Source organism: Leuresthes tenuis, unplaced genomic scaffold, assembly GCF_036924035.1.
Source record: "Leuresthes tenuis unplaced genomic scaffold, fLeuTen1.0.hap1 SCAF_22, whole genome shotgun sequence".
Lineage (NCBI taxonomy): Eukaryota > Metazoa > Chordata > Actinopteri > Atheriniformes > Atherinopsidae > Leuresthes > Leuresthes tenuis.
The window spans coordinates 16,903,154-16,929,897 of NW_027325376.1; the positions used below are offsets into that span (position 1 = coordinate 16,903,154).

Genomic DNA, 26,744 nt, shown 5'->3' on the forward strand with positions numbered 1-26,744 from the left:
TGCAGGGATCAGAAGAAAAAGAGAGGAGAGGGAGGTAAGAAGAGAAACGGGATCTGAGAGTTGAAAGAGACAGTTGTGACAGAGGAGGAAGAAGGCTGGATTTGAATGCTTAAAAAGTTTAAACCCACTGCGCTATGGCATACACACAGAAGGATAAGGAGACCCACATGTTTAATAACAGTTTTCAGTTTGAAAAGCTAGCACGTACTTCAGGATTAGCGTAACTTTTATGCAATCTAGAGTATTTTCGCGCCTATTGTTTCTTCGGGTCTTCATTTTTTAAATGAATTAATAGTTTAATCAGATACAGATTGCATTTTACAGTTACATTTGAATTATTTTTCTTTTTGAACAAAGCTTCATGTGTACTGCTCAGACATTGACAAAGTCTAAATTTTGATGAAAATTCTGAGTCACAACAAAGTCTAAAGATACCTTTGGAAAAAGCCATATTATAGTCCTTTAAAAGTTTAGGGTCCTGGGTTCACTAATCCAGGACAGATATGACAGTTTCATACAGAACAATTAGGTTGCCAGCTTGTTTGTGCAAGGTGTAGTCGCACCTTGTTCAGATCAGTTCTGCAGATGATCTGCAGACTTGGTCCATTGTTCTCGCAGGCTGTCATTGGGCATGCTCTATTCTTATTCACCCTGCAAACACCAACCATAGCTGTAGTCTGATTTTGATATGGAAATCTCCATTTGACTCTCTGAGGGATCTGCAGTAAATCCTTAGTCAAACCGATTGCAATGGGAGAATCGCCTCATCGAGCGGCTGTATTGCACATTTTCTCCCACTTTAGTGGCCAAAGTATTGTTGTAATTACACTTCTCATGTACACTTTTTTATTCGACCGAAAGCAGACCAACAGTCATACTATAACAAAACATAACTCAGGAATCAGATTATTTTTCTTTTTCTTAACATCCCCACGAGCAATTTCAAATGTTTCAGTATTAGATTTTACGCCAGGAATGTCTTTCATGTTCATCATTATAGTTAATTTATGTATCTAATGGTCTTTGAGTCCACAATACAATGTGTCTGTTATCATCATCTTTAAAAAGCTGTTTCCTTTCTGTCCATGATGACGCAAAAAAAACGCACAAATAAACCGTTAAATGCTTTTTTTCACAGCTCATAAGCCCCCCCCCCGATAGCCGGCTTTTTCTCACCGCGACCGCCCGTGAATTTAAAAGCCTCTGGAGAGCAGAAATTTAAAGCGAGGACAACAGAGGAAATAAAAGCAGTAAATTTGGTGTGTTTTTATCAAACATGTAACATTTCCTCACCCAAAAAAGTCCCATAAATCGTGGAAGAGTGGAGCAGCGATGAAGGAAGGAGCAAAGCATGAAACGATGGAGTGAGTACAACAGCAACAGAGCAGGAGATGAGTGAGCTGCTATGCATTATATCCTGAGTACCGATGTACACACACACACACACACACGTGAGAGACCTTGGTTTAACAGCTTGACAAAACAGGATATTTGTGTTCTCACGTCGGAATGCTCATTAGGATGTAGCCACAGCTGTGTGTGTGTGTTTCAGCAGCTGGAACTGTGTGTTATCACTTTGTTTGCTCAGTCAACATCACTATAAAGTGCTGATAAATGCACTTCATAACATCTTAAGAAGCTCAGGCTCCTAACAGACGTACTCTACATCTTTTTATTCACCTGGCTGCAGCGCGATGGCTTCAGTGTCTTCCAGCAGGTTGTAACCAGAATGTGGGTTGACTTTAAGGATTAATCGACCGCTTCTCATCACTGTTGAATGACATCAACACACAATAGGCACCGAAATGAAATGATATGAAAGCATCATGTATTTTGTGCTTAAATCACGATGGCAGCACATTAAGCACGTTGTTTTGGGGGGTTTTTTTCTATGAAGAAAACTGAACATGATTAATGTTCTGTGACAAAAAGATCAAACACATGTTCAGCAGGACTGCATTAGCATAACACCATCATATGGAGTCAGGAATCCTTTAAAGCCGCAGAAGGAAAATATGTCAGATGGAAGCATGAGGGAATTTCTTGGGGAAAAACTGTTTATCCGGTTGCGCTGAAGGATGTGGTGTATAACCCTGGATTTTCTCCAGCGTTAAATTGATAACCTTGAATAAACAGTTTGATTGTTTTGTTTCAACAGAACAGCCGATCGGTTCAGATTTAAACGTTTTATGGCCGCGGCTTTGGTCTATAGACGTGCCAACGTTGATGTTGTATCTGAACATAGATGTTGTCACTTTATCTGATTTTCTTTCTTTTCTTTTGTGCATCTCATATATGCAACAGTCAAAAACTGATGTAAGCTTGTGTATTAGACAGAAAGAAAGGGAACTAAGGGAGTTTGTACTTTTACTCTTGTAGGTAAATAGAGGTGTTTGTGCATAAATGTGTTTGCTACCTGAATAACCAGTGTATGACTGGATGGAATGTCTTTAACTAGTTTAACGTGATTTTAAATTGAGGATGGTCAGCCTTCTGTGTCCTGGCACAAAGAGGAGGTCTTGTAAGTGTCAGACCATGCGTGTATCCTCTATTATTTTTCTACCTCGCATACTTGTTCTAATTCAGATGTCAGCATTTTGACTCTCAGTAATGAGAATTGCCTCCTGTCAGATCTCGTTTCTGTACCAATTAAACAACCAATGAATTCTTCTCCACCTTCCTCTTATCTCTCCCAAATCTTTTTTTAACCTACTCATGTTTAATGTCCACAATAGCTGCTTCCTTAAACCTTAATGTTGGCCGACCCTTTGTCTTTTTCTCATGGCTTATTGAACGTGAGGAACCGCAAACCTATTATCAAAGGATTTGGACTTTTAGAAAAAGAAAAAAAAATCATGATCTTGATGTTCCACTTCCTCAGGAACTCAAAGCTGAAGCTAATTTTTTTGGCCCCTTTCCTCGCAACTTTGTAAGGTTCTTGGACGTGAAAGAATATAAGTCATCAATGAATCAATGAATCAACCTCTGAGTAAACATTTGGCTTTGTTCGCGGATGCTGAATGGAAAACTATAACAAAAGCTCTGGGAAAAAAAACGCCGTCAGTCAAAGCTTCCCTTCAGGCCTCCACTTTTGAGTAATGCCATTTTTTGTTAGATATTTTCTCTGCTAAATGTTGGAAGTGTGCGAGGCACACAGAGAAAATATATTGGCTCAAACGCGAGATTACAGCATCACAGCACTGACGTGCTGGCTCTCGAGTAAATTGGACTTTAAACTTCACTCGTCGCAGGGTGCATAAGGTTAAGAAGGGGAGAAGTGGAGAATAGAGTAATTAAAACGTCATTAACCTCTTTCTCTTGTTTACATGATTAATGATTGCAATCCAGTCTGAATTTCAGGCCAATTTGACTTTATTTTGCAGAGCTAAATCAAACCTCTTAATCCTTTCCAGACTTTCCAAAGGGAGAATATAAACACACTGTACTCGTTTGAAGAAAGAGACAGAAGTCCAATTTCCAGAAATCGATACATGGATTGTTGGCCTCTTGTAAAAGAGATAGAAATCTTGCATCAATATTATGAAAAACATACTTCCAATCGTGGTTTTGGTTTAAAAAATATTATGAAAAGAGGGTACAGCCAAGGTACTTCTAGACTTTTAACATTTTAACAAAAGGTAAAGGTTTACTTTAAACAGGATAGAAATGAACTCGGAAATTTCTTTAATGAAATCCTGAAACAGAAGTGTGTTTTATGACACCAAATCTTTGGAAAGAGAATTCTTGGCCAAGAAACCGGACCCCACGTTACCCCTGATGCATGAAATGTGAAAATGCTACATGTGTGCGAGTGTGTGTGTATGTGTGTGTGAATAAGTAGCTTTAGCTCGTATTTCAAAGCCCTGTGAGCAGTGTGAGCGGTCCACACCGGCAGAAAAGTGTCCATTTCGTGTCTCAAAATGGGGAAATTTTTCTTGAGCATGTTGTTGAGGTGGAACTTGTCAATGTAACAACATGGGAAAACTATTTTATAAAAGCTTTATCACATGTTGCGGTCCATATAAAATGTTATTTTTTCGATTCAAGCAATGATATGACCACAAAGCCTTCGTATTGGCAAAAAAAGCTTTTCAATTGGCTGAAAAATATGAAAATCTGAAAGATAGCCTTTAAGAGTTGGCAAATGGGCATGTTGGGCAGCTCCAGCAGCATTCAGCACCTCACATGAAACGTTTGAGATGTCCCAAAACGTTGCACAAGTGCATGGTTGCATGGCGAAATTACAGCACATCTACAAAAACAGCTGTGGAAAAGGCTTTCAGTGGTGTCACACGGGTGTGGCCTTGTATTGTATTTCATGCAATAAATCTGTTTTACTAAATCAATCTGGAATGATCCAAGTCACGACTGTAACCAGCAACACATTTGGAGATTTTTTTTTTTTTAATTCCTGGGAGAGTGTTTGGAAGACATCCTCTTCATAATTTCCTGTCATCCAGAAACGTTATATCAAACAGCACACATGCTCAAGCCAGTCCTTTATTTACGGGGTGTTATGTGTTGTTTTGATTCACCTTATTGAAAGCAAACACCAGTCAAGTTCTGTCTGATTTATTCTATCTGCAAACCGCTGTCACAGCTTTGAAGCTTGTTTCTTTTTTAAGTAAGCCGAGCCTTTAATGTGGTCCCATTTAGGGATTTGCACCCTCATGATCAATCATAGGGGCAATGACAGCTCATGATAACCTTTGGCCTTGCAAGTCAGCTAATAAAGCAGACACGTTCACTTAAGCCATTGGCTCTAAGAGAGACTTTCACTTGTGAGATGAAGGCACCGTTGAAATAAAGGAGTCAGAATAAATTCTCAAAGCCAGTTTGACAATGAAAACCAGAAAGATGAAGAAGTAAGAAAAGCTCGCATCATTGTGCTGTAAACCTCTAGTCACGAGTAAAAGATGTCATAAAAGAAAAGGAAGAGAAACCACAGGGAAAATGCGTGCGAGATCAAACTTTAAGTGGATGAAATGGCTGTGGACAGAAAACGTGTCATTTTAAGAGAGTATGACTGAACGTGTAAAATGGAAGACTGATGTGTTTTTATTAATTTTTTTATTAGGTTATTAGGTCAAAACTTCACATGTAAGAGCACTTTAGTCACACTTTGTCAAAAATATTCAAGAAAAGAGAATACATGTCAACTGATTACAGTGTAAGAGTATAACATCTTTCAGAATTACAGCGGCAACAACAACACTGGATGCAAAAAAAGAACTAAACTAACACCAACTCACAAACCACTTATAAAGATTTCAGAAAACAATGCTATAAATCAGAAAATGCAGCATTTTACAGAATAGAACAACTAAGCCAAAAATAGAGAACATGATAATGGGATGACGTCATCGCTGCCACAGCTCCAGCACAGCTCATAAGCCCCCCCGATAGCTGGCAATAACAACACAGCAGCTATGAGCTAACAGAGCAATAGTACGCATTCATTCATTCATTTGTCTTAAAGTATTGGTGAAATAAAGACAGATAATGCCTTATTTAGAGGCTGCGTCGTCTAAGCCCCGTTCTCTCCATTATATGGATCTTGAGGAAGCGCTTTGAGTGGTCAGTTAGACTAGAAAAGCGCTAGAAAAGCGCTATACAAGTACAAGTCCATTTACCATTTACCATTTAAATATCTTCCGAAGGACGCCGACTTTCACCAAACTGTTCTCGGTGAGTAGATAAAAGTATTTCATGCCAGAAATAAAGTCTAGGTTTAAAAATACCGGAGTTCCCCTTTAAGGAGTAGCTAAATATCTCAAAAGTCATTCTAACCTTTGTCTTAAAAATAACTTGAACGGCTGAAACGCTCAAGTTTCCTTTCTTGCTCCCTTCTTTTTTCCATTCTTATGGGAAAGTCTGGACCCCACCAGAGAAAACACATCAGCTACAATTTGTGTCATTATAAAAACACAACCACAAGGCCCCTCCTGAGTCATAATTGCTCACCACCTTCACACAAAAGCACATTTACATAACAATCTTGCCCACCCATGCTGGACTTGCCCACCCATGGACATCTGAAGGACCCCACGGTGCACACGCTGGCTCTCTTTGTGTCATTTTGATCAAACTCACCATGTATTCTTTAGTCATCATCTTCTCTTTATTGGCCCTAATGTTTTATCATCCGGTTGTGTGCCATAAAGAAGAAAGGTTACATATTTTTTTTTTGTTGGATGAACTGTAAACCAGTTTATCCAATCAGAGCTAAAGCTAAATAATCAAAGGCTACTTAAATACACACCTGGAAAAGAAATGATCTCCAGCCATTTCCTTGCCTGAGATTGGATGACACATTAAAACCATTACGCTCATTTTCAATTGCAGGTTGGTCTAATTTGGGGGTATTGTAGAGGTCCAAATGTCTATGCTCATTATGTCAATGAGAAGGTGCCAAATGGAAAAATACAGACTTCTGAAGTTGCTTTATAGAGCACATCCATGCAACCTCTGTGATGTTTGGTTCCATGATCAAGAAAGAAAAAAAGGTTTATAGAATGTGGAAACATCATGTTAACCCTTCTAATATACTTACAGATGTTTGTTTTTTAATATATATATACTATATATATATGTGTATATATATATTTGTGTGTATATATATACAATATATAATTTATTGTTATATTGTAGTATTATATTATTATAATAACCTGGAACAGTTTAGATAAGTAGAAGTCAAATCATTCTGTCTCCTACAGAATAACAGTCATCTTGCAGCAGTACAAACAGTCGTGTGGGTGTTAAAACCACCATCCACAGAACTTTGACATTTTGACATTCAATATTTTTATAAGGTCTTGCTTGCATGCAGCGAGGAAGCTAAATCGTATGCTGGTTGGGTAGAACCTGATGCCCCGTATGCATGAATTCTTTGGAAAACCTTTTGGAAAACACCTTCCGATGTGAAGATTTTTACTGACTCCAACTGTAACGTTTCTATGCGGACGGAAAAATCGGGGTTTTCATATTTCACCGTTAGATTGTGTGCCATCAGAAAAAGTGCAGAATTCACCTTTGTTTACTTGGTAACGAGAGATCGGCAGCAAAATGATGCCTGTGCTTACCTTGCTAACTGCACTATTTTAACACTTATTCTCTGACTTTAAAGAGATACAGATGTGTCAGAATGCGCTACTGCTACACAACCCAACACAAAACCAGCCACCATCATCCCTTGTTTTTACAAGTCAAGATCAGACCTCTGGTTGACAGAAACTTTTAGAATAAAGTGATTGTTTGGCTGCAAATTGAGAGGAACACATGGTTAGATCACCTGCTTGTGCTCTGCTGATAACTCACTGGTTCAAAGGGTTTGACAGTTGGAATAAATCAGGAATCTAATCATGTTTTCACTTGTCTTCATGACACAAAGTTTTTATTGACAGCCCTAAAGCCAGATTGCCCGTTTTGATTAAATGTTAATATGGTGTTAACTCATGGCAAAATACTTCCATGGCAGATTCTGAGAGTTTATCTGCCTTGATTTGTCCAGTTTGTTTAGTTTCTATTCATATTTAGAGACCCAATTTTTGAAAAAATGGGTCAATGTGTTTGTAACAATTAGATACAATTCAATAAACGCTGAATGGCAATCCATCCAAGTAAAGCCATTAGCCATTCTATGTTGTGGTTGTTTCATCTCAACTTTCATCTTACTTTCTATTTCCCCGTCTCAATCCCATCAAACCACAATCACCTCAAGCGCTTCTGTTATTGTGAGCACAGGTGACAGAGACAAACTGGAAAGTCCTGACCTCTTCTCAGTCTTTTCTTCACCTCTGCCATCCTTCTCTCTTTTCTTTTCTTTTTCTCTTTCTACTATTCTTGGAATGATGACGGGAACCAGAAACCTAACTCTTGCAAGCAAAACTAATATCACGACCGGGTTTAGATAACGCAGCTCACAGACTCATAAACTTACAGTCGCAACAAAACTCTGAGACACCCGTGCAGTCTGTATCTTTATCACCACCAATCTTTACATGTCCCTCGGACTAAACATTAACTTTCTCAATTGTTTCAAGGAAGAAGGAAGTTAAAAAGAAAGAGAGAAAGAAAAAGCGGACAGGTCCGCCCTGCTTTTGTATGCTTTTAAACTTTATTTAAACTGGAAGGAATCCAAAGCAGCAAATCTCACAAAGAAAGGTCATAGTTCCACATGCATAGGCTGGGAGTGGTTTTGTGCTGTCACTGTGTGGGGTTGTGTACACTGCTACAGATACTGGCTCACGCAGTCATCCAACCCAGATAACACAAAGGTGCATGCATTCATTTGCTTTTGGCTGGCAGGTAAAACAAGTTTCCTATTAGCACATCATAGGCTTCAAAAGCTCACAGCTGGTAACATACTACATTTCTTATGACACAGGAAAGCAAAGTACTTCACATAATTTACAGTGAAGACAAAAGACCCAATACACACATGGACATAAAGGTAGGAACTAACTAAGCTAATGTCATTAATGCCTCTTAGCATTTGATGGGCGTCTTTGCTTGGATGGATTTTAAGACAACCGTATGAAGAGCTTCAATGTCCGTTTTCTTAAATAAATCAATACCTGAGGCTATAGTCACATCGCCATAGATTACAGAATACCCACTGCAATTTAAAACTTCAAAAGGAAACCCTGAAGCAGCAACTCATCACAGTGACTGCAAAGTTTTGAAAAGACTCGCCCAATAAGAACAAACGCCTGCTAAACCTGCAACATCTGCTTAAAACAATGTTTGCTGAAAACTTCTGCACTAAAACAACGTTTGAATGCATGGAGGCAGGAAAGATGGAAACTTTTACAGGCTTCACTGTCTGCTCTGCACATGAGGCTGTAAAACTCACGTGATGTGCATCTCTCTGTGTGAATCCCACAAAAACAGAATGCCGTCTTCTGATTGGATATGGTGATTAACCCCAAGATGTTTCAAGAACAACACCCCCCACTCAAGATTATGAAATTACCCTTAAAGCTGCAAGCAGAGCAGCTCTTTTATGTCACAGTAATTGACGTGAAGTCATTCACACTCATTTAATCAGAAAAAGAACACTGACTACTCATTACGTCATGCAACATCATTTGAAAGGTGTTTTCTATCCCAGTATATCTCAGTTTGCACAGCATTCCAACTTTCATGGAAACAAAGTTGTATTCTTTAGTCTCTGTGGCTCACAATGAAGGATCTTTCAGTCTTCTACTGTTGACAAAAACGTGGTGTGAAATGGCAATATTCTGTTCTTGTAATCAGAAAAGAGTTAGGTCTTTCCCTTAAAAATCCCCACATATTTTAGCACTTTAGCATTTTTTCTTTACAAAGAACACACACAGATGACTTGCATCTCTTGGAAAACAAGCCAGTCATTGAGAAGGGGGAAGAGGAGGTGGCATTTGGAAGTTGAGAATCAGCTTTGGAGCTTTTTAATCACCTTTAGGCAGGAGTCGGGGCTTCCTCATGTTTCCTGATGAAAACCGATTTAAGGATATATTTCCCAAGCCCTTTTATTCAGTCTAACGTTTATAAATTGATACTCGAACTGCAGAGCAGCAGACTTAGCTCATATTGAGATTTTGAGTAACCTCTAGTCAGGACTATGAGGCAGGTTTTCATTTGATGCCCTTCTTTAAAAGGTCTCTCATCGTCCCTGACTCTCCAGTTTTGCTTCTCAAGCAAACTGATGTTGGCATCTGATGCACAGCCAGAGCTCATGTGGTTGCATGAACCCATGTTTAAAAAAATAGTGGTATTTGTTCTCCAGTTGTCTAATGATTGTGTTTTTGGCTGAGATTTTCAAAATACTCCCCTGGAAGCTGTTATGTATGTGTTCTGGGCTTTGGCAGGCCTCCTGTGGGGGAGGAGTGTCTGTCTTTTTGCTCCAGACCAAAACTTGGCATGCTCTCTGGAGTGAGGTAAAATCTCGCAATTTATCCACTGTTCATAATCAAAATGGCCTTTATTTCTCCCCGGTTTTGTTTGGAAATCAAAGGTTCCTTAGCAGAAAATGTCTGGTCTGATTGCTCTTTAACATGATGGATTGCTGAGAAAGCTGTTGATCATTAAAGACAAAACACGGATGAATCGGACGGCTTTGACAAATAAATCAATGTCAGCATCACCCTGGCTAACTGCCAAGTTGAGCCGAATACCCTGAGGGGACGATGAAGCGGGAAAAGCATGAACACACACATGTACACGTACACACATATACATTTGCCTGCGTTAACGATTCATAGATATAAACCTAGAATAGAAAGTGACATGCATCTGTCTGCAGTTAGAGACACAAAATGAAGTATTAGAACCCATCCACAGATAGCACACCAGAGGCTTGCATGTACATGCAAACTGATTGATGTGAAAATGACGTTTCAGGTTTTAACAGTTGCTTTGGGCTAGTTTTGACAAAGAAGTCTTGACTGTAGTTGAAGAGCCACATTATTTCAGTCAGCTAACCGTTGCTTACTGTCTATGCTGTGCTACTTCATAGTCAGTACAATGAACTGCTGCCTGTCTATGACTATGTAGTCTTCCTGTAAATTGGTTTAGCTTTTTTTTTTCAACAGGTCTCATTACTGCAGAAAGCATGCACGTTAACAACAGCCCTAAAACTTTACAACTGGTTCCATCCATCTTTGGCTGCTTGTAAAGTAGTCACACCAAATATAGATGTCTGATCTCTACCAAGTACTTTCATTCTGCATGCTGTTTTCTTTATTTTTTTTATTTACTTCACTTGTTCAGTGTAGTATTGTGTTCCTTTAGCAGTATCTGCATGGGAAGGGGGCTCAATTTGGTTTCTTTTGTCCCAACATCCTCCTCAGCTGATTAGAAGTTAAGGCTTGCCATGAGGAAGAATGAAGAAATATTCAAGAGTACAACAATCTTAATGGCTACAATGATGTTTGTGGACATTTCCCTCTTGTAGTTTTCCAGCTTTGTTAGGTGGCGAAACCCCAATCCTTATTCCGTTCTGCAATGCTGTAACGTCGCTTCTATGAACACATTTGTGCATGTGGCTGTTTCGCTTAGCTGAAACCAGGCTACGTCAGGACGTCACATCAAAATCTGAAAGAATTCAAACATAATTCGAACTTCTGGGTTCTTTTCCACAAAGTTTTCCATTCCAGAGCAGCTCGTGAGGGTTTGTTAAATAACCTCTGAGTAAGTTCACTCGGGATTAAGTACAGATTTGTGCAGTGACTCACAATTTGTGCTATTCTTCACCATGGCGACAGGTAAATAAAGAGGATCAGTTCCATTTTTATATCGTAGAGTCAGCAACATGATTATGTGACAGGGAGGACCGTGACCTTTATCTAAAAAAGTAAAAACAGGAGTGGTGAAAACCTGCATTAAGTTAATGCCATGCTTTATTTACACAACTTGGATTTTCCTTAAAATTGCTGACGAAGCTTGAATCTACCATACATTAGCCTACATTTGATTTTAACGTGTTTAATTAGCTGTAATTAGAACCGTGACATAATACGAGTGGCAGCAGCTGAAGATGAAAACATGGATCAAATAATTAAGACTTCATTTTCATCTGGACCTGTGAGTGTAAAGTCATAGTCTGGCCCAGTCATGAAGACACTTGTAATTTGTGTTTGAATGTTAGCCTGACAGCAGAATACAGCCCGCACCTATAATGCTGCTGAAATCCTAAAGTCTGACGGCGCCTTAAAAGGTTTGTTTTACTAAAACTCTAATGAACTGCAAATGTTTCAGAGCAGGGGAATTGGAAAGTGACAGCTGCGGTAATGTTCTCAGAGTCAGTGTTATTATAAAGACTAACAATGTATCGTTGGGCTCTGAACTGAGGATGAACTCATGATATCCTGAGTGCAGGATCCGTTCTCGCTTTGGTGACAGATAGGAGAGCAGTCACATTAAAGATATTCCTTGGGTTATTACTATTTAAAGGGGATTTCAAGCTTTGTAAAAACCCTGCAAATGGATATGTCTTGATATTTGTTCATATGGTTTGTATGATTGTAGGGATAAATCAGTGTCAGTCAGCCGCTTCAGGCTCAGCAGGAGGAGAGGAGTTATAGAGGAACTCCTGATTTTGTTTAAGAAAACCTGACAGCGAGCAGATAGATTATATTAGCTTGGTAACTGATTGTGAGTTACTGGTGAATTGACTCTGAGTTTAATGCAACACTTTGGGCTTCTGACCCGTTTTGAAGTATCCTGACATTTATTATACATATTTCCAGGCACGAAGCTACCCTAGAGGGTTAGGGTTCGAGAGACCACTGTTCACAGCTTTGATTTCTAGTGTGGCAACTATCCCACAAGAACTGCATTTTGCTGTATGGTACAACGCCACCCGATAATTAGAACCTTTCACCATAATCTAAATTAACAACACATTCAGTATAATGGACACACACCGCGGCAGATTGGGCAACGACAACCAAGACAAAGCCGTCGGTGGAAGCTGTGAGAAGAAAATGGACAGGCAGATTGAAACATGAGTTTCGACCTCATTGTTATTGATCTGTGAGGCAGGATGAAGGATGAAGCCGGCCATCAAAACAACTAACCCATTTTTCTCATTAAAAATGCTTAAACAGTTGTTTTTTTAAAGTTATAGAAGTTTTCAGCGTTTCAAAAGGCCCTCTGCTGACTTGCAGTATATGGTACTGTAATATTTACAATGCATGGCATTGATTTCAAACATACGCCACATTCAAACGTAAAAAAAAAACATACATTGAAAAATACAAACTGTATTGAGAAAACTAGAATAATACAGTATATTTACATAAAGCACTTGTATTCTAGTTGGGTCCTGCTGTATTATCTACTTTGTCACTTGATATTTTTGGTGGCTTCCGGTGGTGTCTTCTCTGGCGACTATCAGTTTGATAATAAATTTGCATCCATGGCTGTGCGAGTGCAGGGCTCATACTGAGGGAGCGAGCCAAAAGTGTAAAAGAAAAAAGGCCCAACGCTGTTGCGTCCGTGACTTTCAACTTAAAGTTTCCTCTTTTTTTGGAACGGAAAAGCCAGAGTTTGAGTCATCTCAGGGCTAACAGAACTTTCACTAGACATGCTCTCTGCAACAGACCCTGGAATCAAATACCCACAATTATTATCATTATTATGATTGTGGCTTGATACGTACATTTCTTCATTCTTCATTGACCCCCCAAAATAGCTCAAAATGTTTTTTATTGCTGTACCACTACCTCTACTCCTCTGTGCTTTTTTATTACCATTGTTGCCACAGCCGACAGGCACATCACACACATCAGGTTAAAAATTATTTATGATGCGACCCTGTAAATCCTGTGTCTCTCAGCCAAATCCACCTAAAACCCACTCGAATACTTTACATCTTCAGACACTTTAGCTATGGGCTGTGAGTTACCCAGCTTGACAAAGCTGGTTCCACTGTGCTGCACCCCAAGTGGGTTTTATTTCACTTCTACACTTGTGTATATCTCCCCATCTGTGTTTGCATGAAGTGATTCATGAGAGGAACCACTGCTAGCAAGGTCTCAGCTGTTGTTTCACCTCGCGATCTGTCTTGTCTGTTTCGTCACAGTGCAGATGAAGCATTGTCATATACAGCTCTCTAACTCTCTCTTTCTCTGTGTTTGCTGTTCATTTTCCAAAAGACTCACACACACGGGCACACATGCTTGGTCCAGAAATCTGCCCTGATGGATTTGAGTTACGTGGCTGCCTTCTCCTTTTCCTAATCCCCTCGAATGAGTTCTGGACTGCCAAGGAACTCCCAGACCCCCCCCCCCCCCCCCCCCCCCCCCCCCCAACACACACACACACACACACACACACAAACACACACTGAAACACAAAATTGTGGCTGTGTTTCCAAGTGGCCCTCTGAGATATTCTTTTCAGGGTTTGGTGTCCAGCAAGAACCAAACACACACGCGCACAATTACACTATTGCACGTACACACCAAGGGCAGGCCACACACACAGATACACACACTTAGTACATATGTACATGCACACACACAAACGCTCACTCTAGGGAGGGAACAGTGCAGCATTGTTTTCTGCTTCCTGAGAGAGCCGGCATCAGGATCACAGGAGCTCTCTCTGGAGCCCAGTCATCCAGGCCAGCATGGACAGCCATGAGAGAGCACATGTCGTCTGGCAAAGAGCGGATTAAAAAGTTCATAGATCACCTAAAAGTCTGTGTGTGTTTCCTCTTCTTGCAGCGACTATGATTTACAAAAGCAGGCCAACTGGGTTTATCCCATTTAAGCTCTGTATCTCAGGAGCAGGAGTTCGATATGAATTATTCAAGTTCAGGTTTGGTCACATGAAGTAACACTGACAGCATGAGGAATATTTTCTCTTTTTGCTCTTCTGGTTTTAATCTTACCAGTTCTAAGTGTTGCAGTTTTGTGTCCTGAATCCCACAAAACTGATACAGGAAACAGATCTGTTGGATTTAATTAAGTGAAGGAATATTCTGATTATTTATTTCAAGGCAGTTATAGGGTAACTGAGACCTCTGAGAGCTTCTGTGCATTTCAGTATATGAGCGTCAGAGCTACTGGCAAAACATATCTTTTGATATGCCGCTGACATGTTACCACTATCTTCTACTAGCCAAAAACATCGGAAGACAATCAAAGTTAATAAGACAAAGTACCTGAAAACACATGCAATGAGGAAGTTTTGTTGACTGAAACTCGGTTCTATAAATTCAGGACAAATTGTTGTCAATTGTTGTCATTTGAAGGTTCATTTCCCAGTTCTACAAAAATCTCTTTTGCTTTTACGAAGCATCCCTATTTTCAGGAATCTAAAAACAGTGTTATCTAATAGAGTGTTATCTAATAAAGATAAAGTGTTATCTATGCTGCTGTGTTGCATCGTTAAATATGGCAGTCAAGAACATATCTAACACTTATCTGTGTTTCCACAATTTAAAGCAGACTTTGAAGTATTGCTTGTTATAAAATGCACACCAAAATAAACTAGGCTCACCAGGAGGGAATGATAAAGGATATGTAAAGCATAGCTTTAATATTTCGTCGCTAACTAAGAGCTGGTGCAAGAAGTTCTGAAATTGGTTGCTTTGGTCTTGTATGGGAGAAACATTTTTAAAAAGAGGTCTTCGGGGAATTTCTGCCAACTGGACATATTGGGATTATTATTTCATTTCACTGAGTTTTGGATGTCTTTGTGTTCTAGAAGCAGAAACAGCTTATTGTTATTGGGACAAGTTGGCTGTATCAGAACTCCACCTCCCCTTGTGAGCATCAAGTCATGTTCAAAAAGACAAAAAACACCCAAAGCGAGGATAAAAGCCTTTTTTCTTCTTCTTGTTGTAGCCGCAATAAAATTGCCCTATTGAAGTTACACTTGCTAACAGTTTAGCCTCATATCTTGTGCAATATTTTATTCACAATGAGGGTGCGATGGAGGGTGGTTTCTTTATGAAAGCACAACGCCTGAAGGAGTAGAAGAAGAGGGGTTTTGTCATTGTTTGTGCGTAACAATATTGTTTGCTTGGGATCTTTGCGAAAGGTGTTAATAATGATGAAATTCAGTGATCTGGTATGGCCTTGAGTGTGTGTGGTGGCATGTGTGTTTAATCCCGGCAGGCTGGCTGGAACCTGCAGAAGAAGGTTGTTGAGTACTATTTGGTTTGGCTGTAATTTAGAGCTTTGGATTGCTTCTTGGTTGCATAAATAAATCCAGACTTGTAATTTAGCTCTTGTTTCTACGGTTATAATGTTGACACTGGATGTGCACTTTTTGCGACGCAGCATCCTGTCTAAGAACATAATAGAAGTAATTACTCTTTCAGTCTCCGTTTAGTTACTGTAACGCTCAAAGGTGTTGAGCCTCCATCAAAATCGCCAAAGTCCACTTGACTAAAGGTTCCTGTCATTGTGAGAATGAGGTGGTTTCATTACATAGCATGTTGCCATAGGTCATTTCAGGTGTTGAAAACATATGTGTAATATATGCTTTTAATACATATTGCTCGTCACTTAAACTTAACATGAAGGAAAAACATTATTTTTAAATTTCAGAGTAAATGAGTTACCTTTTGACAGTAGATTTTTAAAAAAGAACCAACAGCTGTGATGGAGCTATGGAAGTTTCTTTTTTATAGTAAAGGAGAGGCTTAGGGGCTTCCTCTTGTTTGGCGTAGGAGCTTGAGATGGAGCCAGTGTCTCACATCAGAAGCGTGAGAGCTTGCAATCCTGCTATCTGTGCTATTTTCCATTGAAAACAGCATCTACTGACACAATAACTTAATTCTGTTTTTGATGTTTGACCAAAGATGTATTTTATCCTGATAAACAACACAACAGAGAGTTACGTCATATCTCGTGTCGAGCAAGTGCATTTTGCATTTGTTAGCCTCTCTTTAGCTGGACCCGACACCTTTGTTTGGGAACTCTTTGTCAGAACTCATTACCATAAATCACAAACTAGACATAAGATATTCCAGCTCTAAATGCCAAGGCTGGACTTTTGTCATCCTATTGATTTGTTAATGTTGACTTACTGGGGTGTAACTCACCCTCAACGTGACACCTAAAGGAGCCAGTTGCAATTTGCAGGTTTGGCAGAGAGGATTCAGGAGAGGGGGAGGTTTCAAATATAGAGCACTTCCAGCTGCATGTTCCCAGGGCATGGCAATGATGTAGAGGCTTAGTGTTCCATCTCTGCAGGCTCACATGTCTACACTGGCCTGCAGAATACCTCAGATTTTCTTCTCAGTTTCCCATCAATTCTCCTAATCCAGATGCAGAGTGATTGCAAAATAGTGATACAATCGCTCAGATGAAGGTCTAACTTTTATTTCTTGGCTTCAAAAGGAGTAAGGGACATTAATATGTATCACATTGGTTGACATACACCTAAGAAACAAACTTCTCATTTGCAGCACAGGTTTTGTTCTTGCCTGAGGAACTTTTGAAATTTATTACACTGAGTTAATGTGTACGAGGGTAAAGGGACATTTTTTTGCTAATCATTTTTGACGTAGCAAAATATGAAGGTCCTGTGTGTCGGATCTGGAAACCTCTTGTGTTGTAGTTACAAACCGCAATTAAATAAACACATTTTCTCTGTCTCCATTTATAAGTGCTTTGGGCAAATTATTCTGACCATTAAATTGTCGGTTTGATTTGTCCATTTTAGGCTGTTATAGAAACATGGCAACCTGGTAACTCATTGGAGGACTCCTTGGAAGTTAATAAAGATGGGGTTGTCATTTAATTAAATGCTACACAGTGGGAGTTTAAATCATATGGCACATTCATCACATGAATCATCACATGAGATATTTCTTCTTGTGAACAAGGTCAAAACTGTAGCTGTAGTCTTCTTTGAAGTTCTTATAGGTTTCTGGCTTGCAGCTCATTCTACTAGCCAAAAACGTGGCTGTATCACAGCCATGTGTAACCTAGCTTACACTTTCTGACAACACAAGACGGCCTTGCATGTAAATCACTTTTTTTAGCACCGTTTTCAAAGTTTTCCTTTTTAACAATATAATCACAGCTTGTGACACGATAATTTAACAGAGCTGCACGGCTACAACACAGAATGAAAACCCAGAGGCTAAAAACTGTAGCTGTAGTCTTCTTTGAGTTTCTTGTAGGTTTCTGCCTAGCAGCTCGTTCTACTAGCCAAAAATGTGGCTGTATCATAGCCATGTGTAACCTAGTTTACACTTTCTGACAACACAAGACGGCCTTGCATGCCACTAACTTTTTTTTAGCACCGTTTTCAAAGTTTTTCTTTTTAACGACATAATCACAGCTTGTTAGCACGATAATTTAACATAGCTGCACGGCTACAACATAGAATGAAACCCCAAAATGAGATCCCCATTCATGGTCTAAAACTAACAAAGCTCTGGAGGAAGATGGGTGTGTGTTTCTCTGTATCTGGGACTTGTAACTTCCAGACATGTTTTGTTTCAGACAGCAGAGTGACAGTGAGTGGAAGTTTTCAGTCGCACATACAGCAAAAAATCCGCCTGGTCTGGAGCATGGTTTGTTTCCGATAGCGAATGTGGATTTCATAGGTCTGGATACTGATGTTTCCACCTAGAGCAGCAACCCATAGAGCAGCAGAATGTGGCTTAATGGGTTTAGTGAGGTCATAGAGATAGAGAAGATATTAAGGAAAAGATCCGGCAGGGAGGTCAAAGAAGCATTGACTTAGTGGTAGTGCGCTATTCCAAGTTAAAGCCAAACACTGGACTGTGGAGTGTGGAGGAGAGCCAGTGGATTTCATCTGAATACAGAAACAACCACTGCAAGAGCAAAGTTCACACATTTTAAATTGGTGTCAGTCAACTCTCACGTCGACTTCCTTTCACTCCATCTCACATGGCCCCGAAGGTGAGATTATGTAGATTTGCGTAGCTTGGATGGCTCTCTCCAATACTGGCAAGAAATCCTGCTCAGCAGTGAAATGTTGAATTTTAGATTGTAGTGAAACAAAAACAGCAAATGCTTCACCCAAAGAAAACTGGACTGATGACAGTGGAACAAGGTAGTGGGAATATTCCTGACTGACATTAGTTTGCACAGTTATTGACAGTGAAGTCTCAGAGTTTCAGTGGTTAAAAATCCCCTCTTTGGTTGTACTCGGGGATTCCTCAAACTGACAAAATTCGAGGAAAAGAAAGATAATGTTTCTCTGCATAACTGGGTTTAGCCTCTGGCCTTGTTTCCACGGTGTATTGGAACACACAGTTTACTTCTAATCTTGTTTCTAGCCGCGGGCAGTGATGTGTATGGGCTTTTATCTCCTCACCAACATGGACAAGACTGTTTCCCATAATAGATCAAACACTCCCTATCGCCACTGTCAAAACTTAATGAACACCCAGACCTGTGTGTACACAAATAAGTGCACGGTCTGCAAAAAAGACCCTTTGTTCTCATATAGAAAGACACTCCTCAATAATAATTAATTGTTCAACTATATCCACCAAACAGGGAGGGTGTTTAGGCAGGGGCGGCAAATAGAAACAAAGCCTACTTTCACTCTGTTGTTATTGCAGAGAAAGCTCAGATCCGCTCATGCATGTATGAATCATCCCATAACTTCTGTCATCACACTCCTCACAAGAGCCCAGACTCCACTGTCAGCAGTTTTTGTTGAGATGTGTCTTGATTGTACACATATTTTTAAGGATGACCTGCTCAACTTCCCTTTCTTTCACTGGAGCACTGAAAGACAGCGACGAGTACATGGATGAGAGAGATGGAGCCGAAAAGATTAAAGTTACAAATGATTTGCTTAACATGCATGGAGTTTTTTTTGTGGTTTGTGTTGCCCTACTTATTGTATCAAAACATCCCAAAAGGTGTTTTTCTGGACTCTAGTAAGGCAACATTTGTGATAAGATTAGAAGTTTTCGCTTTTTTTCTCCTTCAGAAACTTTTGCAGGGATGTAGTGCTTTAGTACAGGGCTCCTGTACACTGGAAGTCATCTTGTCTGCCAGCATTTTTTCAAATCCACACGCATTCATCAGACATCTATGACTGTCTTGTCCCCAACGTCTGCCCTCATGTTACCTCGTATCATCACGCTGCCACCTCTGAGCTTCATTGTTGAGTACTGCAGCATTACAGGCCAAGGTCATGCCAAACAAGGTCGATCCAATCTGAGCTAAACTAATTTATTTCGGTCTCATCTGACCAAAGAATGTGCTCAAATACTCATCAGGGTGTTTTAAATGTTCTCCAGCAAACTGTGTGTCCCTGATGTGCCAAAGTCCAAGCAACGGATTCTTCTTGCTCTTCATGCATAGAGATTGATGTTATGCGGTGAACTTTACACAATAAAGTTCTGTCTGATATCCTATGACAACCCCTGTGACACGTATGACGCCCTTGCCAATATGTTTTCCAATGTGAAACTGCGCCCTGTCTGTGGTGTCATCTTAGGAGCTGCCGAAGCTTCGATTAGCAGCACTATGGCTCATTCTGCACCTCGTGATAACTGCTCCAACCCCGTTTTCACAGAGTTTTACTTCACCTGTAATATTGTCCATCTGAAAAAATGAGGATTTACAGCCCATCTAGTTTATATGTGATCATTCTGTTGGCATTTTTATTCTAACGATTTAAAAACTTCTTATTTAACTGGCTTTTTGAGAACAAAGGCCATACTATATGCTGCTCAGTATATTGAAGCAATGCAAAACTGAATGAAATGTTGTAAAAAGGCTATGATTAGCTACATATGGGGCAATAAAAAAAAAAGAGTTTGCTGTATTCTCCTCATAGATTTTTTTTTGGTTGACCACAGGGGTAAGCTTTTCACTCACCACAGCAAAAAAAATGACTTTCAGCTGAAATTATCCCTAAAACAGCTTTAAGTACGTAGAAGATTGCATTTTGTCTTGTACCGTGTTCGAAAGCACACTATCTACATTTTTTTAGATGAACCATGTCTGGTTTAACAGGTTAACTAGAATTTGCACCCACTGGAAAACTAACATGTGGACCTAATTAAATTCATTATGATTTGTCCCTGAACAGACTTGTGAAGCCATTAAGGATATGAGTCATCTTTTCAATGGGCTGCATGTTGAATTGTGGCTCCATTCTTTTAAAAAGAACCCATCTTTTCCCATAAGTGCCCTTTACTTTCCGCTTGGTTTGAACTATTTTATATACAGACACACAAACACACACCACTTTCTTCTCTACAAGTAAAACAAAGAGATCTACTCGTGTCAAAATGACCAATATCAGGGGGGAAGAAAGGAGAAAGAAAGAGCGTGGATGGAGAATCAGAACCAAGAATGAAAGAAAACAAAAGTGAAGGATTTCATGATTATGATGCATAACAGGGGTCAAACGGGAAGAAATGAATAGTAATAAAGCTAGGGGTCGAAGGAGTGCAGCGCTGTAATCTCCTTCTCTTCATCAGCGCTTGTTACAGAGTCATTAGCAGGGCTTTCAGACCGTGAAAACCTCCCTGAAGGATAAACACTCACACACTCATGCACCTACCTCCAGAGCCAGAGAGCGCTCCACATTTTGACCCGTCAAATATGTCCCGGTGCCTAAAAGTACAACCAGAATACCAAAACAGTTTGGGCACTAAAGTCTAATTAAAAACTAAAATTGGATTCACAATAGAAGAAGAAAATATACCAGATGTTTCAACTGAGACATTTTCTCCTGCATCTTTTTATATTCATTCCTTCTATTATTGTTTTATTATCTATCAAAGACGGAACAACAGAAATACGCTTCAAGAAAAAAATGCATAAAAATGAGAAGCACACATGCTTGTAAATCTCACACACCTGAGGATGACTACAAAACTGCATGCGGGAGTGTCCCAAGCAAAATTATGATGGTTATATGACCCCATATGTGCCTTTAGAAGTTATTGAATAATAAACTGGTAATATTTATTATAACATTTCCAGATTTTGCATATGGAAATTGAAGGATTTTCATATTTTCTTCCAATCTAAAGTTCTGATGGTTTTTTTCCCCCCTCTGCTTCTCATGTGGAACCATTTGCACGATACAAGCACATATGAATAAATTATACATAAGTGCAGTAGACGTGAGAATACCAGACACAGTGTTTTGGAGCTTTGTCTCTGTGTATGTGTCATCAGTGGTAGCAGATTACAGGGGACTCCTCAGTTATACTTGTTGCCATAGAGCAGTGAATGAGGGACATTTTTTTCCACACAGTGTTTTGACCGACTACACTTTCCTGATTTGAACAATCATAACTGGTCTGGAGTCTCTGGTCCAAACAGAGCTTATAAAGTTTGAACGGCAGGTAGCCCGACATCTGCTGAAGGAGGAAATCATTTGGTGAATTATTAGATAGTTTTTGCTGCATTAAAATTCTGTTTCAGACTCTTTTCAGCAGCCTAATTTATATTTCTCTTCCCCATGTTTACCCTACAGGTGCGTAGCCAAGGCGTGAAAGAGGAATTAAAGTGCCTGAGTATACTGACTGCTCTGGATCAGGAGAAGGACATCCCAGAACAGCTGGCCCAGCTCTTTGGAGAGCCTTGCATCAAACTGGCTGAAGGCATCAAGTCCTACATCTCAAAGGTCAGAAAAACTAATTAAATATATTACTGACCTTCTGTACAACACGTGCAAGGTGTCATTTCAGATTTCCTTAATGTTTTGCAAATTTTGAATGAGCTGTTTCAGAGGGACTTAGACAATATTTTTTACACAATTTTATCAAAATCTACAGCATTGTAGGGGTTTTGTAAATGGAACGGTTAGAAAAGTTCCACCGAATAACAGAGCCAGTTGTAAAAGCTCTTTGCAAAACTGTTGACAATTATTTATTTGTATATTAACTAGGGATTAACCCTGATTGGGTAAATTGTTACAAGGCTAAAGCCTCTTGTTCATTCTGAATATGGAACTTTATAAATCCCACTATCTAAGAAAGGTTTATAAAATGGAAAAAATAGAAGAGTGCAATGATTTGAAAACTGGTAAAAACATACTTTAACTCATAATTAAGGGTAAAAAGAATGTTGAAACTGACAAAAAGATGACAAATGATAAGGTATTTGATGCTATACAAATCTAATTTAAGTTAACTGGAAACTGGCCAGCAACATGAAAAAAGAGCATTCCAGAGTCTTCTCAGAGGGAAAATGCAGAGAAGTTTATCATGTGAAAGACTATGTGGGAAGTTAAATAGTTCCAATATAATGTTTCTCAGTGTAACATTTGGGGATTTTGTCATTTACAATTCCTAATGTTTTTGAAAGATAAAGAGAATTCTGACAAATGTCTACATGCAGAACCAAACGTTGAAAAGCAGAACTGCCACCAGGCAGCGCTAATAAAATCCTGGTTTTAGAACTGCAGCATCAGCTTACAAAATCATCATTCAGGTCTCTTAAAGATGATATCTGTGCAGTACATTTGCATGTGTGATGGTCTCCCACATGGAAATTTCTAACATAGTCTGCAGGCGTCGTGGCATCGGATACATGTGTTATGGCATCGAACATACTTTGGGTAATTAAGTCCATATGCACGTACGCTGGGACACTGGGGAGGAGTCCAGATAACCGGTCAAGTCAAGCTTTAACTTTGGAGTGGCTTAAATATACTGAGTAATCTACTGAGTAATTATCAGTGCACGTGGCATTGATAACTGGTGTGTCTGAGTGGTGTTTAAAGAGGAGTTCGAACACAGTTGTCATGTTGTCTAATCTAAAAATCATTTCAAATTCATTGTTTCTATTTACAATTTACACACAGCATCTTGGAAAGCAGAGTTGCACATTTTTAGATTCTAAATTTCAACCCGAAATCAGACATTTCTGACGTAACCTCTGATGAGGCTGAAGACCAGACAGGCGGTGGTTTGGTTTCAGCATGAAGGAATCTGCTGGTTCCAGCGAGCGCAGAGACATCTGCGGGGACTAACGCAGAGCTGGACCTCTGGGTGGAAGTTATTGGACAAATTTGTCATCGTAATGGAGAAACCATGAGCTACGAGGGAGTATCACCCATAGAATAAATATATGTATTGGCAGCGTGTGTTGAATTAAATAAATGCAGATGGACAGTTTGAGAAGATATCTTCCGAGGCTTTTGTCATCAAGTGACACCACCTCTGGCAAACTGCTTGACGGCAATACCCAAGTGTACACTCCCTGCAGTAAATGGCTAGAATTACAGAGTGACAAGCTTCTCTGATAACAGTTTCCAGAAGAGATTATTGAGATTAACTCAACTTGATAGTTTTTGGGGACGGTTTAATCAGAATTTTTTTGGCATCTAATACTCTTCTCTGTTATTGAAAACAGCAAGCGCACTGCTTTGAATTGTAGGATTAGTGCAGTCTTTCAGTCTTTATGGCCTTCTTTATCAGTCCAATCAAACAGTTTTTAGTGTATCCAAAAAGCAGTGAAATGCAGATATCAAGATAATGAGTACAAATCATGCTAATGGTTAGTAATCCAGGAAAGATTTCGAGCTGTTATGCAGGAGGAGTGGAAGAGCTCCATTTTTAATGTTGGAACACAGAGAGCTTTAACATCATTTGTGTCAGTCAGTCCCGGCTTCTCGACGTGTTTTCTAAAGACGAGCTTTTGAAATGTGTTTAGTTTCATTTCATCCAGCGGGGTCTGTGGTGTCAGTGTCGCCTTCATACGGCAGAATTAGCGGCCTGTGTTAGTTGGCGTGTTGATATGTAGCATAAACGTCTGATGCTGGAAGCTTAGAACATGCCACAAAACCTTTTGATAGTTGGTAGAATTTCTTTTATTCTGGTAAAGAGTGTGAACACCTCTGAATCTGACCGGTCACAGCTTACATATTTACACTTTAGCTGATATTTAACAAAGAGTGAAGGAGAGTTTAGCAAGGATCAGGAGTTTTGTTTCAGGCACATGTCAAGACAAAGACAAAGAACCTGCTTGATCTTTATCGTTTCCTTAAAAACTCCCACAGACCTCTTACTATAAGTGCAGCTCGAATATAGATGGGTGCACTCTGAACACTAAGTCAAAGAAGACTTGGTGTGAACTCTTGTCAAGTTTTACCGTTAGTGTTTCATGCAGGTCCCATAGTTCCCATAGCAAACACCATGTCGATACCCTCCGAGCACCACCATGCGCGCTGCCATCTGAACTCGGAGAGGAATCTAAGCGACTCCTGATAAAGTTTCACTCTCTGTTTTTCCTGCACTTCTCCCTTTCAGGCCTTGTGTAACACGCACACTCTCAAATAGTTTTGTTTCATGCTCGTCTCCATCTGAGGCTGCATTAAAATTAAGGTTTTAATGAGCGCTGGCAGTTCTGGCAAAGAACTTCCAGGTTTTCTTTCTTCGCTTTAAAAAGACGATATCTTTAAAGGGCGCCTTAGTTCTTTGTGGGTTTAAAAGCTAACTGTCTAAAGATAACGACGTTGTTTGCAAAAGTCTTTCTTTAGTAACTGTAGTTAAAATGGTAACAGATGGAACTTTCCTTCATTTAAGTGTTTTGACATGATCCTGGAGTGCAAACAAGGTTTTCTCTTTAAAAACTGACTTTCGTGTCATTTAGTGTGTTTACATCCACAGTTGAGTTGAATCATGGTTATAGCTTGACCAAAGTATGTCCGACTCTGCTGAGGGATGCACCTCCTTTGATCTTGTTCAGTGCGTTTTTTTATGGTCGACCTGTCAGGTCACGGAAGTAACTGCAAACTGGTTTGAGTGATGAATTGAACTGAATTGCATCACAACATTTTGGCATGCATTTTAAGAGTTCGGTTTAGGTTGGACGAATGTAAAGATTTCATTTTTTTCTTAAATTTGGGGGGCTGGGGGGTGTCTTCCCATATGTTTTATTATTCTGCTCTCTTTCAGTTTGAGCACACAACCTGCTCTGTGACCTATGAGTTATTAGAAAAGATAAAAGGTATAATAAGTCATTGCTCAGTGCAAAAGTATCGTTATCACCATGCCAGCATGCCAGATTAGTGCAATAGTCAGAATAAATGAAGCACTTTATTTTTGATTGATGATTAACGGGGGGGGGCACAACTTAGATGCTGGACAAAAAGGCTGCCACAAAAACTGAAAAGCCTTTGCTTTTTTTTAATTTGACACTTTTATGATCTGATTCTCAGTCTCTGGTTGTGTTAAACGGTCTTTGTCAGGTTTTTACTGTCCCTCATTTAGATTTACCTGATGGACTTACCTTGCCATTTTTTGTGTTGCATTACCTCATGTTTGCTGTGATATGGTTTTGTTTATTTTTCTGCTTTTAAAGCATCTTTTCTGGCATCAGAAAACCACATCATGACAAGAAAACTCTTTTCATACTGTGGACTAACTTTAGCGCGGTTCCTCCGATCACAAAGTTTCTGTTCATGTACTCCAGTCTTCACCCGTATGCCCTACTCTGTAACTGTGGGAGCATCCAATCATCCTTTGTGACGGAATCCAGCTATACTCATGAAGAAGCAGATGACCGGGAGCTTCAGCCAGTTGATCCTTGTTCATTACAGCAGGGTGCAGAGACAGGAACCCCTGATGAGATACTTAACTCCAAAGGGCTCTTTATTTGTTCCTTCGGGGGAGAAAAATCTCATGTCGCTTAGGTCAAATGTGTCCGCTGAATGTAATGTGTGCTCAAACACTGAAGCCTCAGGCAAACTCCTCATCTGTTGCAGCTGAGTTTGGCTTTATAAACACCTGGTTTTACTTGGCAACGACTGCTGAGATGTGCTCAGACATGGGGCGGTTTTACAGTCTTTTTTTGTATGCAGACAGGAATTCATATCTTATTTTCTACACAAAAACTCACTGTTAACAGTTGCTCATGCATATGTGATATGTGGCCACAAAGGTCTAAAACTGGCTGCCACATAGTTGGTGAACTGCTCATACGCAGATATAAACAAATACAAATAAACTCAAATGAGTCAAGGTGCTGTTGCAGATGTAGTTATTCAAAGTTTAAATAGACTGCAATTGATCCACATTAAGGTCTGACTCACTTCAGTGCAAATGATGAATCAGCATGAAAATGCCAACGACTAAAGGCTGGTTCAAGAGTCCCCAGCTGCTCTCACATGCGCACACACACCCACGCACTCATTTTTAAGCCCTCCGAGTGGATCCAATGATATAAGTCATCCTGTTGTAGACACAGCCAGAAGGACTTTTCCCACTTAGTCTCAGCGTCTGGACTCTTAGCTGTATATCATCAGCCCCCTCATTTCCTATCGCCTCTACACACACACAA

At 39.7% G+C, this 26,744-nt stretch overlaps 1 protein-coding gene across 1 annotated transcript in view; it reads left to right on the forward strand.

Moving 5' to 3' along the window:
- Positions 1–26,744, forward strand: part of tnfsf10l (TNF superfamily member 10, like) — a 58,963-nt gene that overhangs the window by 7,879 nt on the left and 24,340 nt on the right. Inside the window, exon 2 of the mRNA XM_072376086.1 lies at positions 21,934–22,083. Within this exon, the coding sequence (XP_072232187.1) occupies positions 21,934–22,083 (150 nt within the window). The remainder of the gene's footprint in view (positions 1–21,933; positions 22,084–26,744) is intronic.